The 16,961-nt window shown below is 38.9% G+C and overlaps 1 protein-coding gene across 4 annotated transcripts in view; it reads left to right on the forward strand.

Moving 5' to 3' along the window:
- The window catches only part of CSTPP1 (centriolar satellite-associated tubulin polyglutamylase complex regulator 1), a 147,556-nt gene that overhangs the window by 57,345 nt on the left and 73,250 nt on the right, over positions 1-16,961 (forward strand). For all 4 annotated transcript variants that reach the window (XM_070427934.1, XM_070427935.1, XM_070427933.1 and 1 more), the window contains one exon: positions 11,802-11,932. In XM_070427934.1, the coding sequence (XP_070284035.1) occupies positions 11,802-11,932 (131 nt within the window). The remainder of the gene's footprint in view (positions 1-11,801; positions 11,933-16,961) is intronic.

A 16,961-nucleotide genomic window follows, 5' to 3' on the forward strand; every position in this document is an offset into this window, starting at 1 on the left:
ATCCTTTGGAAAATAATGACTTCCTAAGTCTACTATTTTTAGAAAAGTTCCCAAAATCAACTTTCACAGAACTTCTGCACAGCAAAGTAATAATAATAGCTATAGTCCCAGAATGTGCCAGCATTATACAACGTGCATTATCATCACATTTAATCTTTGACAACCTTATGTAGTAAGTATTCCTATTACCACCATATATATATATATATATATATAAACATACACACACACACACACACACACACACACTAATATGCAAATAGACCGAATGGCGGAACAACCAAACAACCGGTCACTATGATGTGCGCTGACCACCAGGGGGCGCACGGAACGTGGCAGACGTTGGCCGTGGCAGGATGGTGGAGCAGGTGAACGGGGGCGCCAGACCAAGGCAGGGCGCCGGTCGCTGTCATCGGGGTGAGCCTCTGGTGGTTACTGAAAATTCTTTGCTCCCGTGTGCTGTGGTCCTGCCTGGCACTCACACCTGCAACCAGCACCAGTCCCGCTCACACCCGCTGATGGCGCTGGAGCCTCCACCTGCACCCACTGCTGGTGCCCAGCGCCAGCCCTGATCGCTTGGCACCATCAGTGGGTGCGAGCGGTGGCTGCTGGCCCCGATCGCCCCTGAGGGCTTCTCCACCTCCCCCTGCTCCTGAGGGGCGATTGGGGCAGCAGCTGCCACTCGCATCCACTGACGGTGCCACCCCTGCTCACACCTGCTGCTGGTGCCGGCCCCAATTGCCCGCACTGTCAGTGGGTGCAAGCAGGGCCAGCGCCGTCAGCGTGTGGGAGCGGTGGTGGTGGGAGCAGGGCTGCTGGCAGATGGGGGGTGGGGGGTCGAGGGGGCTGTGGTGGGAGGGGCCAGATGGGGGCATGGAGGATGGGCCGAGACCTACCCCAGTGCCCGCCAGTCTTGCGGCCCACGGTTCCTTTCAAGGTGCACGAATTCGTGCCCTGGGCCCCTAGTTTTATGGATAAAAAATAATTGAGGCACAAAGTGGTTAAGTACCTGGCCCAAAGTCACACAGCTAGGAAGAGATTAGATTTGCCCCAGACCAGTGCTTCTCAAACTTTAATATGCATGTGAATCATCTAGGGATCTTGTTGAAATGCAGAATCAGATTTAGTAAGTCTGGCACGGGGCCTGAGAATCTGATTTTAACAGGCTTCTAAGTGATACCAAAGCTGCTATCCTTGATCCACACTTTCAGTAGCAACGCTGTAGTCATTCCTGCTTCAGAACTACTCTGAAAAATGTTTTGGTTATAACTTCCAATTTCTCATTCCATCAGGCAGTTCTATAAATGTACATACTGGGTATTTGATACCAATAACTTACTTTCTTTCATTTTTATTGTGGTAAAATATACATAACAAAATTTTAACCATTTCTAAGTGTGCAGTTCTGCAACATTAAGTACATTCACATTCTTCTTCAGCCATCGTGACCATCCATCTTTGGAACTTTTTCATCTTCCCAAAATGAAACCCTATACCCGTTAAACTCTAACTCCTGTTCCCTCCTCTCCCCAATCCCTGATAAACCACCATTCTACTTTCTCTCTCTATGAATTTAACTACTCTAGGTACCTCATATAAGTATGTCTTTTTGTGACTGACTTATTTCATTTAGCATAATGTGTTCAAGGTCTGTCCATGTAGCATGTATTACAATTTCCTTCCTTTGTCAGGCTCAATAGTATTTCATTGTATGCATATATCACATTTTGTTTATCTGTTCATCCATTGATAGAAACTTGGGTTACTTCCATCTTTTTGCTGTTGTGAATAATAGTGCCATGACCATGGGTATACAGATACCTAAATCTCTACTTTCATTTCTTTTCATTATAAACCCAGAAGTAGAATTGCTGGATCATATGGTAATTCTACAATATCTTACTGTCTAAGGTACAAGTTTATTTCCAAGTTATTGTTTGTACTCCCATTCCTCCCCTTTTAAAAAACATTTCTTACTGAAAGGAAATCTTTGAAAGTTTGACAGAAAAAGTAAATTTTCAGTACAGATTTTCATTTTCTGTCATCTGTAGCTGCTTTCTGATTTGTAGTCAGTCACAAAAGATTATTGAGAAATGTCCTTGGGTTTTTAGGAGATTGGTAGTTGGTTAAATGGCACCAAGTAGAGAATTAGAGAGTGCTGATGTTCTGAAATAAATCAATATTAAGAAGATTTATGCTACAGAAAAAGTTTTGTGTGAGTGAATTCACAACTTCACCTGACAAACAGGTGTTTAGGGAATAGAGAAGCCCTTATTAAACTTTTATTTTTTCCTTTAAGACTTCCTGGAGCAGCTATACCAGGATCTTCAGAAACATTATGGCACCTCTTTCTCTGAGGTCATTAACCAAATAAAAAATTAGAGTCTCATCTGTTTACCAGAGTTTGGTGTACAATTCTGCCTACTAGCTAGAGTTTTTTCCCTCTTACATCTTTAGAAATAAAATTCTTTGTTGGAAATAAGAAAACAAATAGAAGTGACATTGAAATCTGGTGAGTTAATAAGAAAGAGAGAGTCATAAAGTTTTCTGTCGGACTATCAGTGTACATGTATACATTAAAAAATGAATGTATTTTTCATCATCATAAAAAAAATAAGAAAGAGATTTTAATAAAGGTATTAGGATTTTTTTCCCCATCATAGACTACTGAGTTATTAAGACTTCTTTAATCATGTAGTCCTAGAGCTCTCTTATTTTAGGAGTTCCTAAACAATGCAAAAAGTTGGGAAGAATGAACTTGAATGTGGAAAGTGAAATAACACAAAATAGCTTTCAACAAAAGCCAGGAAAATGAGTACTTTAAAAAATACATATAATTTACCAGTAGCTCTAAACAGTAAGTATACTTGAGTACTGAAAGAGACTGCACTTATTTTCTAAAAAGTGAGACCAGCTATGGAGATAAAACAAAAAGGAGGTGACTCTGGAAATAATGGTAGTAACATAAGACATGATAAACCATGAAGATAGAGCATGAAATTGGCAGCCACAAGTCTGATGTATGTGGTTCTAAAAGTACAAGTCCTGCATTCCACCCACCCTTCAATTTTCTGATCATTTTAAATTATGATTGAATGCAAGCAGCCCTGGCCTGTGTAGTTCAGTTTGTTGAGCATCATCCTGTGCAGGTTTGATGCCCAGGTTGCAGGTTTGATCCCAGATGCCACTGGGGGTGCGTGCAGGAGGCAACCAATTGATGTTTCTCTTTCACATCAATGTTTCTCTCTCCCTCTCCCTCTTGTTCCTCTTTCTGTAAAATCAATAAAAATATATTTTAAAAAAACAAGAAGAAGAAGACTTGGCCTATGACTAAAGCATTTATATGAAGAATTTTGTTAACCTAATTCGTAACATCTTGAATAAGAACAAAGGATAGTGGTTTGAGAATTATTTGCTGGACTTTGAACCGAGACGGTTGATAAATACTGTATAATACCTCCAGCTCTTGAATGGGGTGGTATAGAGGAAGGAATTTGTTACATTTCAGGGACCCATAAAATAGTGTTGTGTTTTAAATGAAACCTGCAGGTGATACTAATGGGAACATTTTGGAGATTCTAGTGAGAAAAAGGATGACATAAAAGTACTTAAAAGTTATAACTATAGGCAGAAAATAGAATAGAATTTACCTAAAAATTTTGTCTGATGCTGTACAAAGCACAGATATGCAATGGGTGGGAAAACTTGGGAGGAAATGAGTTGAAAAAGCTAAAGAAGAAAACTGATAAGAAATTAGATGAGAATATGACATGTAATCTGGCAGTAAAATAGATAAAAACTGTTTGCTTTTGAGATCTGGAGGTAGAGAGGAATCACGTTGTGGGGAAGGAATGTCAGGATCTGTCTGCAGATAACTAAAGATAGAGCTGAAGGGAAAGAAAGAACAGATGACAGGTTTAGAGATCACAGATGAATGAACATGAGATGTAACATGTAGCAGGATAACAGAAATACTGCAACATTCTAAAGGAATATTCTTTGTCCGGAAACTTCCTATAAGACCAGGGATGTTTCCCCAAAGAGACCATGAAAACACAACTACTCTGAATTTCAAGTGAAATTAGGCAAGCTCCTAGAAGTTCTATTATCAAGAGCTCTGTTAGGAGGCCTTGTAGGAATGAGACAAACTAAAGATTTGTGGTATGTTGTTTTTTAAAAATATATTACAAAAATTTAACATAACATTGCAGAATATTTGGAATACAGAGGAAGAAATCAATTATAAGCCAAAAATTTTAACACAATTAATCAATACAATTGTCTTTTACATTTTTAATATTTTCCTAATGCAGACCTACTTTAATGTAGTTAAAATTATAATGTAAACACAATTTTTCCTATTTTCATGGTGTTTGAAAAGTGTTTTCTAAATTGCTACATTTTTTTTTATGATTTAAACTAGAGGCCCGGTGCATGAAATTCGTGCACAGGTGGGGTCCCTAGGCCTGGCCGGCAATCAGGGCTGATTAGGTTCCTCGTCTCCCCACCTCCCTGCCTCTTCCTTCCCTCGCCGCCTGTGCACCACCACCGCCAGTGCACCACCACCGTGCAGTTCCCCACCTACCTGCCTTCTCCTGTTCTCCTTCCCTCACCACCCACGTCTGCTGCCACCCATCCCCAGTTCCCCATCCCAGCCTGGGGCCCAGCCCGATCATGAGATTGGGATCTGCTGGCCTGGAGGAGGGACTGGGAGGTTGGCTGGCCGGGGGGAGGGGTCAACTGCCACCACAGTTGGCGGGCAGTGAGCTGATCAGGGCATGCCAGCTGGGGGGGGGGGGGGGATGGGGGAGGGACCTGGGAAGTTGGCCGCTGGCCCCAAGAAGGGACCTGGCCCTCAGCCCCCCTGGGAAAGGGCCTGGGTCTGCCGCCACCCACTCCCAGTTCCCCGTCCCAGCCTGGGGGCCTGCCAGCTGGGGGGAGGGACCAGGAGGTTGGCCAGCAGGCCCCATCAGTGATCGGGGCCTGTGGGTTGGGAGCAGCTCCTGCATTGAGCATCTGCCTCCTGGTGGTCAGTGCCCGTCATAGTGACCAGTCGTTCCAGTTGTTCTGGTCGTTCTGTTGTAATGGTCACTTAAGCTTTTATATATATAGATTTCTAACATGCTATAAAGAGTATGTATTACTAACCTTCTCCCAGTGTTCTGTGCATTGATTTCACATCCTGAGGTATTTATTTGCCTGTTTCTATTGGCATGAGTAAACAACCTTATAAGGAGATGTTCCTTAACACTTAAAACTGCAAGGGGAAACATGTTAATGAATCATCTTGCTTCTGCACTGACACTTGGTGGGTAAGGAAATGACATGCAATTGGGAGTTTACCATAGCATGCCAGGCCTTCAGCAATAAGTTTTGAAATGTGAAGGCATGAAAAGGGATTTTGAAACATTTTTTAAATCTCGCAGGGAGCCAACTGAATTATAAACAAAGATGCAGTGGGGAGCAGTTTACTTTCAGGAAACAATCTGTGAGAACTAAGTCCTTTGGTTAGCCTTCTTGGTGAGAATTTGCTTGGAGATCACCCTATCTGGAAACCATCTCTTCCCCCTTAGCGTCAGCCTAGGGTGGGACAAGAGCTTTAAGAAGATTCTTCCTGGGATTTGGTGACAGAAGAGCACTTGGTGAAGTAACCAAGGAGAGAAAACTCAGCATTGCTTATGCTGACCATTGCAGAAGCTTTCCACAGCTTTCAGGGCCTGTCTCATGAGTTTTTCTCTTCAAAACGAAGTCAAATATGATCTTACTGATGTCATGGTCTGAAAACTAGCTCTGCTACTAAGGATCACTCAATCAGGCAGGAAAAAAAAAATCTTGGTATGAAATGCCAGTGATTAAGGCTTTAGAGTGAACCGATAAGACTCTGATAGTTGTTTTGCTGAATAGAAATTATGAATCCTGTTCACCACAATGGCAACTCAGGTCTCACAAATTGGTTCATCTGTCCTAGAAAGTGACTGGGGATTGATTAATCCCTTTGGATTTCTTCCTAAATTTGGGACTTTTTTTAGAAACCAAAGGTCTTGGACATTCTACTTCTAATTTAGCCAATACTGGGAACGAGAAGATGAGGATCTGAGTACTCATCTGCAATGTGGTCGGTTTCTATTTTCTATACTTTTACACTTAGTTCTTCCTGGCCAATAGAGAGCCTACAATTGGTTCACCTGATGCATATCTATGGCAGAACCTTATTTGAAATGTTAAAGCCACACTTTGTCAAATTTCTCGTTGGATGTAGGACTATATTATTCACTTTTCGCTTTAATAGATGTGTTGTATGTTTGAACTATAGATAACAACAGTCCAATAGTCAGAAGTTCTTAGAAATTGAGCGTTTGTACAGAAACTTCTTTGTAACACTATAAACAAGAAATTGGTGTGAGGCAATTCTGTCCAAGTGTGCTGTCCAAACTACTTTGGCCTTCTGCAACATAGACCAAGCTGACATGCTCTGCTGATTTCTTTCATCAAGTTAGCATTGCCAAATTCTGTGGCAGATAGGCAATGGAAAGAAAACATTTAAGGACTTAGACTTCATTTGATTTTTACAAAGAAAGAGAACAAATCCAGGGATGGTTAGTTCAGGGGACCAAATCATGCCATAAGAATATATCTTTAGGGTTTGGCGACTTTCTGCAAAACAAAACTCCAATCTGCTAACTTTGCCAATGTGTTTGAGGGAAATGTGCCACAGAAGTTTTCTTTTTCCCTACACAGAATATCTTTTTCCCTTCTGTTTATAGAAGCAACAGAAGCTTACTTTAAATCTTGATTCTTCCTAAGATGTTCTGGATCTTTGATCTTATTTTTCAAAGGCTGATCCATATTCTATATTTGTATCACCTTTGGTATGGCCAGTTGTGCTACATAATTGGATATGATTTGTCTTCATATTTTGCTTCTCTGTAGATTTTTTTAGGATTCCTTGCAAATAAAACTCATCTCAAATAGCAGAAAACAAGCCCTGGCCAGGTAGCTCAGTTGGTTAGAGTGCCATCCAATACGCCAAGGTTTTGGGTTCAATCCTTGGTCAGGGAACATGTAAGACTCAATCACTGATTGCATAACTAAGTGGAACAACAAATCAATGTTTCTTTATTCCCTCCTCTTTCCCTTCCCCTCTCAAGTCAATTAAAAATATAAAAAGAAAAGAAATCTATAAAAATAAAAAACAGCAGAAGACAACCCAATGAGAAAATGAAATTGTATCAAGAGTTCACACTAGCACCTGACTGGCGTGGCTCAGTGGTTGAGCCTTGACCTATGAACCAGGAGGTCACAGTTCAATTCCTGGTCAGGGCACATGCCTGGGTTGTGGGGTCGATCCCCAGTGCAGGAGGCAGCCAGTCAATGATTTTTTCTCATCATTGATGTTTCTATCTCTCCCTTTCCCTTCTTCTCTGAAATCAATAAAAATATATTTTAAAGAAGAGTTCACACTAGCTTAACATGTGTACAAATGTTAAATAAATTTTTTAACACAGCTCCTGCTGCATTTTCTTAACATGTTACTCTAGAGTTAATTAAATACTAAGCTAATAAAGTGGGAGAACTATGGAATTTTATTAACTATTTGATTTTATTGCTAAAATCAATTTAGGAGACATTTATACTCTGACCATTTCATTTTAATAAATTAATTCATACCTTTTACTATATATATATATATATATATATATATATATATATATATATTTTTTTTTTGCAAAGAAAATTTAATTTTGATATCTCTGGATCCAGAAATTTCCTGAACTTCTTACTCATGACAGGTTAAAAAAGGTTAAAAAGAAATAGATCTTGCCGAAACCGGTTTGGCTCAGTGGATAGAGCGTCGGCCTGTGGACTGAAAGGTCCCGGGTTCGATTCCGGTCAAGGGCATGTACGTTGGTTGCAGGCACACTCCCAGTAGGAGATGTGCAGGAGGCAGCTGGTCGATGTTTCTCTCTCATCGATGTTTCTAGCTCTCTATCTCTCTCCCTTCCTCTCTGTAAAAAATCAATAAAATATATTTAAAAAAAAAAAAAGAAATAGATCTTAATGAATTGGACAAAAGAATATCTTTATTATGCTACCTTTTGTATAAGAAAGAAGAAATAAAAATATGTACATGCCTCCGCTCATGTGAGAAAAAGATACACACGGGAAGAATGAACCAGAAACCAGTGAGATTCATTACTTACAGGGCATTATTGAAAATGGAGTGAACAAGTAAAAGTATGGAGTGAAGGTGACACTTACTTTTAGAACTATGTTAATATTTCACATAGGCAAGATAGCTATGTATATAATTAACAAGGATGAGGGGTCCTAAAATGGAATACAGACAAATAAATGAAGCAAACTATATTTCATATGAATAAATTAAACATACTGAAGGGAATTGGGGAAGATTAAGTAATGTTTTTTTGTTTGTTTGTTTAATCCTCATCCAAGGATATTTTTTCCATTGCTTTTTAGAGAGTGGAAGGGAGGGAGGAAGGGGCAGAGAGAGGGGGGAAAACATCAATATGAGAGACATATAGATTGGTTGCCTCCTGCATGCGTCTCCTTCAGAGCCAGCCAGGAATCAAACCTGCGACCTCTCAGTGAGCAGGCCAACACGAACCACTGAGCACACCGGCCAGGGTGAGACTAAGTACCTTTTGAACACAGTATTTGGACTATTTGCCCTCCCTTGGGCTAAAAACAAAAAGAGCTCTAAATAAGTGTTGAACTATAATTAGGAGGTTGCTTTTACACAGAGGCATGTATTAGCAACTGCTGTACATTTTAGGATTGAGCAAATAAGTAAATATATATTATGGATAATGGGAGCTGGATTTCTCTGTGAGAAGAGGAAGTTTCATATATAAAAGGGAAAGAATAGAGGGTACCTTGTAGCAATATATTGGAATTGAATCAGTGTGGACTCATGGGTTTTAATATATGTAAATAGCTAGACATATAGAAATGAAAATAAGTATGTGTGTGTTTGTGCACATGTGCACATTTGTGTAGAACATGTGTGTATCTTAACTGTCTTCTGAGAGAGCCTAGAAGCAATGACACATTTGGAGCAAAAAGCACACCCAGCACCTACCTAGATCTTGGTTTTTAAACACTGTTTTTTACTAAAAGCAACTTGGGCTTCTTGGATAAATGACAGGTTCCAAGATGGGTTAGAGAAAGAACAAGATGGGCCTGGAACATCTTATTCTATCAAAAAGAAGGCAAGTAACCAAAGAATTGTGTATTCATGTCAAAAGGACAGAAGTCAGCTTGAAGGAGCTCCCACAGCCAAATCTGGGACAATTTGAGCAACAAAATAAATAATGATAGTAAAGGATTATAGCCTATTGAATAAAGTAAGAATCCATGAATCCAGACTAATGTAAATAAATAAATAATGAATGGATGAGAAAGGTAAGCTCTTCTTTACCATATAAAGTCAAATTATAAATGTAGATGAAATAACGTAACTAGGGGGAAATAGCTATTTGGCAAACCCATCAAAATTGTTATTGCTTCTAGCAAGAATTATTAGATACTGAATCAATAGCTAGTGAAACTAGTAAATGAAAGTTTGAAGAGTTGACTGTATATTTCCACAGCCTCAAAATATTTCCCCACAAGATACTTATTAAATACAACCTAATTGCTTACTCCATAGAACTTATAATCTAGTAGGAGAAATAAGTCTAATAACTTTAAAACAAGGCAGCAAATTGTGAGTTCTATTAGAGAGTTAAAAGTGAGATATGCTGGGAATTGAGCATGGGGGTGGAATCATGAAAAGACTTTATGTAAAATATGGCAGATGGTCTGGAAAGATTAGAGTTTTAGCAGATGGAGACAGAAAAAAGATACTTCAAATTGAAGAGAGCCAGAAAAGTTTTGAGCAATATTGCATTTTCTGCTCTTTCCTTAGAGCCATCTTATTTAAAAGAATTTTCACTGATCATATTGATCATCTATTCTTTAAGTAAAGTGATTATGATCCCCATACTGACCAGTTGCCACACTATTCAAATGTTTCTAATTATTTTTATTTTTAGTTAAATGTGAATTTTATCAGTATGGATTACCTAAAGGCAGTAGTGTAAATAAAATTGTAAATCTTTTCATATTCAATATTATAAGCCCTTGCCCTATCAATTTGTTTTATAAAATTCCTATGTTATAATTTTTTTATAAATTTGTACTTATCTGTATAATGAGGCTCAGCCAGATTCTTTAATGCATAAATTACTCTCTAGTTTTTTTTAAAAATATATTCTTGAAAGTTACATTAAGGATATAACTTCACTATAACTAGTTCCTTTCCAACCAAGATCATGATCTAGACACCAGCATTTTACCCTTGTGGGATATGAAGCACACTTTGGGACTAAGTCTTTGCTGGATAGCTTCATAAATTTAGTCTAGAATGTTCTCATTTTAGACTTCATTTGCTAGAAATGTGGCCTGCTCCATTTATCTGTAACAGCTCATTTGCTTTCTTTTTCATTTTCCTTTGCTCAAGACAATAAATAGCACTGCCACAAACTGTATGCTTAGTTTAACACTTTCATTGCTTTTTAAACATCTCTCATCTAACCTAAGTCTTTGCCAGGTATTTTCCTCATACTTTCTCACAGTGTCTTAGAATTAGATTCCTATGCTACTTTTCTAAGAGGGAAGAAGAGTGTGTAATTAGCCTTTTTGTATAGCACTGTTAATAGTCACAGGACGAGGTTAATTTTATCCTATAACATACTATACGGTATAGACAGGTTAGACACTTCCCTCTGAACTTGGTTAGGGAAAAGAAAAATGGAACAGATGGCTCCTGAAATTTTTTTCCTGTTCAATTCAGAGGTTCAGAATTTTTTTCTCTCGTTAGTCAACAAATGAAAAGTGGCATTTGGAATTACCATTGTCCCTCTATTACTTGCCATCTTCATTTTAATGTCTGCTTCTCTGTAACATTAACACATTTCCCACTCATGATTTACTTGTCAGGGAATTTAGGAGTTTTCTGGAACCCGAAGTCTGCCTTAGGTGGTGTTGATTACTGGATAATTGCCTATTCTTTGGTGGAATTTCAATTTTTAGATTACGCCAGGCTCTACAGCCTTTACTTCTTTGGCAAAAGAACCCAAAGGCAATGGAGTATATTTTTTCCCCTTCCCCAGCCCAGCTTAAACAATGACTCACTTGGGCTCTGGGGTTTTGCTTCATACTTTAATTTAGGGGCCACTTTCTACCCTTGTTCTTCTTATTTGCTTTTAGTGTTCTGTTTGGAACCTTTTATATCCTTTGGCACATGGATTTTCCTCTGAGGTTATTGTCAAAGAAGTATGTACCACCACCCCTAAACTGGAACAGACAAGCTGGTTATGTCCCATAAGCTATGTTGTTCATATGGCAGCTGATAGAGGTCAGAGAGTACAGAAAGAATATCTTTAAGGAAACATAATTCCAAAAAAGGTAGGGAGAGGCGTATTCTCCAAAAAATATGAGTGCCAATGTCAGCCAATTAAAGACTGAAAGATTTCCCTCTATGTGAGATGCTTCCAGTGACTGCTAAAATTTCCTCAGGGGGTGTATGTGGGAAGGGGGGAAGTACTCAGAGGAACTGGACTGAAACTTTTCAGAGGGATATGGTTATGTGAAGTGACTTCCTTCTAGAAGGACTTGGTCTAATTTATAGTTCAGAGTCTTGGAGAAAAAAATCCTTTTTCCCTTTTTGGCAGTGCTTCTGATTTCAACCTTCCATAACTGTCCATCTAATGATGATTTCTTGATTGTTCTCTTTGCAGCTTTAACAGTGTATGTCAGGGAACTCACATTCTCTTTCGGGAATTCAGCTTCGTCCAAGCCACCCCTCACAACAGGGCATCATTCCTACGGGCCTTCTGGAGATGCTTCCGAACTGTAGGCAAAAATGGCGGTAAGTCTTCCCAAATTTTTTCTTCCCTTTTCTTCCTACCAAACTTTTATCTTTTTTTTGTTCCTATAAATACTGTTTGAGTACTAGCCAGTTTGCCTCAGTGGATAGAGCGTCGGCCTGCCGACTAAAGGGTCCCACGTTTGAATTGGATCAGGGGCATATGCCCAGGTTGCAGGCTTAATTGCCAGTAGGGGGCGTACGGGAGGCAGCCAGTCAATGATTCTCTCTCATCATTGATGTTTCTATCTCTCTCTACCTCTCCCTTCTTCTAAAATCAATAAAAATATATTTTAAAAAATACTGTTTGGTCTCATGCTGTTCAAGGTTATAGGCCCACCTTACTTTTGAGGAGCTGTTCTGTTCCTCTTGTGTCAGAAATACACCTCCATTACTATCATCATCACTAATGAGTGTATTAAGAGCCAAGTGAAGCTCTGTGCACTTTACATGCAGTAATTCAGTTACTCTTTATAACATCTCTCTGTGGTAGATACTGTAAACTCCATTTTATGACTAATAAAACTGAGGATCAGAGGGGTTAAGTAACTTGGCAAGGTTAAACAGCAAATGCTGGGGCTGGATTCATACCCAGTCCATCTGGCTCCAGAGCCTTTGCTTTTGACAAATATTAAAATAGCATGCAGTAGCCCTAACCAGTTTGGCTCAGTGCATAAAACGTCGGCCCAAGGACTGAAAGGTCCTGGGTTCGATTCCAGTCAAGGGCATGTACCACGGTTTCAGGTTCAATCGAGGCCCTGGTCGGGTGTGTGTGGGAGGCAACCAACCAATGTGTCTCTCTCACATTTGATGGTTCTTTCTGTGTCTCTCCCCCTACCTTCCACTTTCTCTAAAAATCAGTGGGAAAATATCCTCGGGATTAACATCAAAACAATGCCATGAGGTAAATTCAAGGAATGATGTGACTGCAAATAAACTCCTGGGTAGCGGGAGGGATGGGGATACTATTGTTAGAGAATGGAGAGAGAGTGGATTAGAGAAGGTTCTCCTCAGAAATGGCTGTTTGATCTCAGTTGGGAAGGAAGAGTGAATCGAAGTTGTACACATGGATAAAAGAGGAAAAGGCATTCTACTAGTAGGTAGAGCATGTGCTGTGGTGTAGAAGCATAAATGGAATAAAAGGGAGACTCGGGTACTGAAAGACATTTTTTGCCATAAAAAAAAAGTTGTATTTCATGTAGGCACTGTATGAAGGATTATAGAAGAGTGATGTAATGATATGAGTTCTAGAAAGAGCATTCTAGAGACAGTATGGAAATGGCTTAGAGGGTGAGACTAGAAGCCAGGAGCATAGTTGGCAGACTTGTAGTAGGTGAGGTGCAAGAACACAAGAGCCAAGGCAGCAGCCATAGAGATGGTAGGTGTACTTTCAGAGATAGAATCCATAGGACTTGGTGATTTGGTTTGGCATGTAAGATAAGTGGGAAAACAGTTACAAATTTCCAGGTAAGTGTATAGTTCTGAAGCATTAAGTGCACTCATATAGTTCTGACACCATCCCAACCATCCATCTCCACAACTTTTTCATCTTCCCAAACTGAACCTCTCTACCCATTAAGCACTAACTCCATTTTCCCCTTCCCGCAGCCCCTGGCAGCTACTATTCTACTTTCTATCTCTCTGAATTGGACTACACGAGGTATTGCATACTAATGGAATCATATTATATTTATCCTCTTGTGAATGACTTATTTCATTTAATATAACATCCTCAGAGTTCATGCATGTAGTGGCAAGTGTCAGAATTTCCTTCCTTTTTAGGGTTAAGTAATACTCCATTGTATGTGTATACATATTATTTGTTTATTCATCCATTGATGGATATTTGGGTTGCTTTCACATTTTGTCTAATGTGATGTAAGTTTTTTAAAAGTTTATATTTCTTTGGAACACAGTTAAAAAACTTCAGTAAGCAACAGGGAATATAGGTCAGGTTCTAGAAATATAGATTTTGGGAAATAGAATAAAGTTGACTAAAGTGAATTTTTCATTTCACCTTACAAATCCTTGAGAGAAGAGCTATGTACATAGGAAAATGCAAGTCATTTTTGTATTTGCATACTGTTGGTTTGGCATATTCTGATTATATTCTAAAGAAAATATGAAGGAAAACACTGATTGAAAATGCCTTTGAGATTTTAAAGATCTTGGTGAGATGAAAGGCAAAGGTACCCACTGACAGCTTCTTTTTAAAAATGGAATTAGATTCTCACATTCAGAACATTGAGACATTAAATTGCTCCAAAATTTTCTGATTTAGAATCTCTACATCAAAACCTTGGTTCACATCTGTTTTTAACCATTTGTACACTATAAGCATCTATAGACGCAAGCGGCGGGCCTTTTTTAATTAAATTCAAAATATCGTGCAGTTAACTGGTTAAGGGCCTGTTTGTATCCCACCTTCATATTGTGTGTTATTTCAAATTACTATTGAATGCTTTTAACACAGTTTCTTTAGTGATTGTAATTTAAAGTAGAGGAAGGCCTAAACTATTTCCTCATTCATTCAATGAATTATTTCTGGTAGATTTACCATGTGCCTGGCACCGGGGTTAGAGTGAGCGAACAGATACACTCCCTGCTTCCATTGAGTATATAAGATCCCTCATCCTGCTCTAATGGATGCTACTGCTACTTTATATTTAGCTACTGAATTTTTTTTTCTAAAACTCCTTCTACTTAGTGTCTTATTAGACCATTTCTACTATCCTAAGAAATAAGTAAGATAGGTATTATTGTGCCCATTTTATAAACAATGAAATTATGTAACTTGTATAATTGCACAGTGGATTGGTAGCAAAGTTAGAAACAGAACTCAGATTTACTAATTTGCTAATGTGCTATTTCTACTATTTCTGCTACTCCAGTCACATACGGCTTCTGTGACATGCACTCTCTAGAGACAATCTATCTCATTTACATTCTTGTGCAAACAATCTTAGTGTGCTGAGAATAGCATCATCTCCTTTACAGAATATATGTACTAGTGGGCAGAAATCAACGTGACCCAATTTTAAGTGAACTACCTCAGAAAAATTAGGCAGTTGGTCTCAAAATAAACAAAACTGGGAGCTGTGAATGGATAGGTGGAGTTTGTACTGTTTCAACAGAACCTGTCTTTCCCAATCCTTCCCAGTCCCTTAAACAGTTAGCAAATATGTATTGAATACTCTCTATATTGAACAATGGTGCATATAGACAGCTGGTTTCTGTGAAATAGTACATGGAGGTAACTATGGAAAACAGTCTTTAAATGTCCTCAATTCTCTTCCTGCTTTAGAAGTGAGGCCTCTTCAAGAATTTATTTACTATCACAAGGGATTCATATAGCATGTGGACTCTAAGCAGATGTGGGTTTCTTTATCTTTCTTACAGCAGCTGCCATTGATTCATCCAGCTGTTAGAGGGAGCACCTCCAAGTTCTCCCTGTTTCTCCTGTGGCATAAACATGACCTAGATTTTATGCTGGGTATTTCTTGCTATGCTTCTTAATCAGACAGTTTCTGATTTCTTAAAGACCAAATGCAACATTTGTGTCTAGGTGATACTAAAATCTTTGGGTAAATAGCTTTAATATATTCTCAGTTTCTTCCAGGAAACTTGAGAATATTTTTCAGTTCCAGAATGTGTCAGTCCCCAATTTTAATCCAAAATGAGCAAAAACATTCAGAGGCAGGGTTCCAAAAGTAAGTATTAAGCCCCATTTTTTCAAATAGAATGCCAAGTACCAGACTCCTATTCAGAGGAGCCTCTACTATATTATTCTCCTGCAGACAACTTCCTTAGAACATCATGTACATATTATAGCATTATCAAGAGGAAATAACTCTTCTGGGAGGTAGCATAGAAGAGCAGAGTTCCAGCAAAATATATCTAAAACTGAAGTCACTTTGTAAAAAATAAGGACCTGATCCCTTCTGAAATAGTTTATCCAAGTTTTTAGCAAGTACAAGGATGCAATGTCATTTCTGCATATCTGAGTAGTGAATAATGCTAATTTTCCTATGTCTGCATTTCAAATAACCTCATGAAGACTATAGCAAATCTCTTGCTATTAGGCAACTTTAGACTCTTGGAAGCAAAAATGTCTATTCAGCCATAGCTAGGTTTCTCAATGGTTAGAGTGTCAACCCGAGGACAGAAGGGTTGAGGTTCAATTCCGGTCAAGGGCACGTACCTCTGTTTCAGGCTCTATCCCAGCCCCTGGTTGGGGTGCGTGTGGGAGGCAACCAATTGATGTGTCTCTCTCACATTGATGTTTCTCTCTCTGTGTCTCTCCCCCTCCCTTCCACTCTTTTTTAAAAAAATCAATGGAAAAAAAATATCCTCAGGTGAAGATTAAAAAAAAAGGTCTATTCAAACAACTTTAAAATTCAACCTCTTGCTTTGGTATTTCTTTCAATGTAGAAAGATTAATCTAAATTTTTCAAGTCTGGCAAATATTGAAATTCCCTTGAAGTAAATTTCCACTTCTGTTTAGGAATATTGGTTCAAAAGTTTTTGTCCATATTTGTTTTCATAGTTTATTAGAATTTTATTTTGAACTTTGTGTTTTTACCAATGAATACATATATTTCAATAAAATGATGATAGGTACCTCCTCTTCGGCTCATGAAGGAAGTACCTACTAAGGGAGTTGTCCTCCTGCCATAAACAACTAGAAATCAGACAATGTCCAATGTATGAAACAGGACTGTGGTCCCTGAGAGGCAGTTGCCAAGTGACGGTACAGGAAGGAAGATCATCAAAGAGCCAGGAAGATCATCATGTTGAGGAGTTGAGTTAAGGAGACAGAGATTGGGGTTTAGAGAAACCAAGGTGGCCAGAATTTTCAGGACAGAGTACCAGAGAGGAGGGAGTAAGTAGCTCAGTAAATTCTGGAGAGCTTCAAGCAGATATTTGAGTCTTTAGCTATAAATTCTGCACATGTGTGGGTTGGAAAAAGAACCACCAGAAAACAGTTCCTGAAGTATACACAGGACAAGGGGTAGTTCACACTTCTGCCAGC

This window comes from Myotis yumanensis, unplaced genomic scaffold, assembly GCF_028538775.1.
Source record: "Myotis yumanensis isolate MYYU_CA2020_CCGP unplaced genomic scaffold, mMyoYum1.0.hap1 SCAF_10, whole genome shotgun sequence".
NCBI classification, from domain to species: domain Eukaryota; kingdom Metazoa; phylum Chordata; class Mammalia; order Chiroptera; family Vespertilionidae; genus Myotis; species Myotis yumanensis.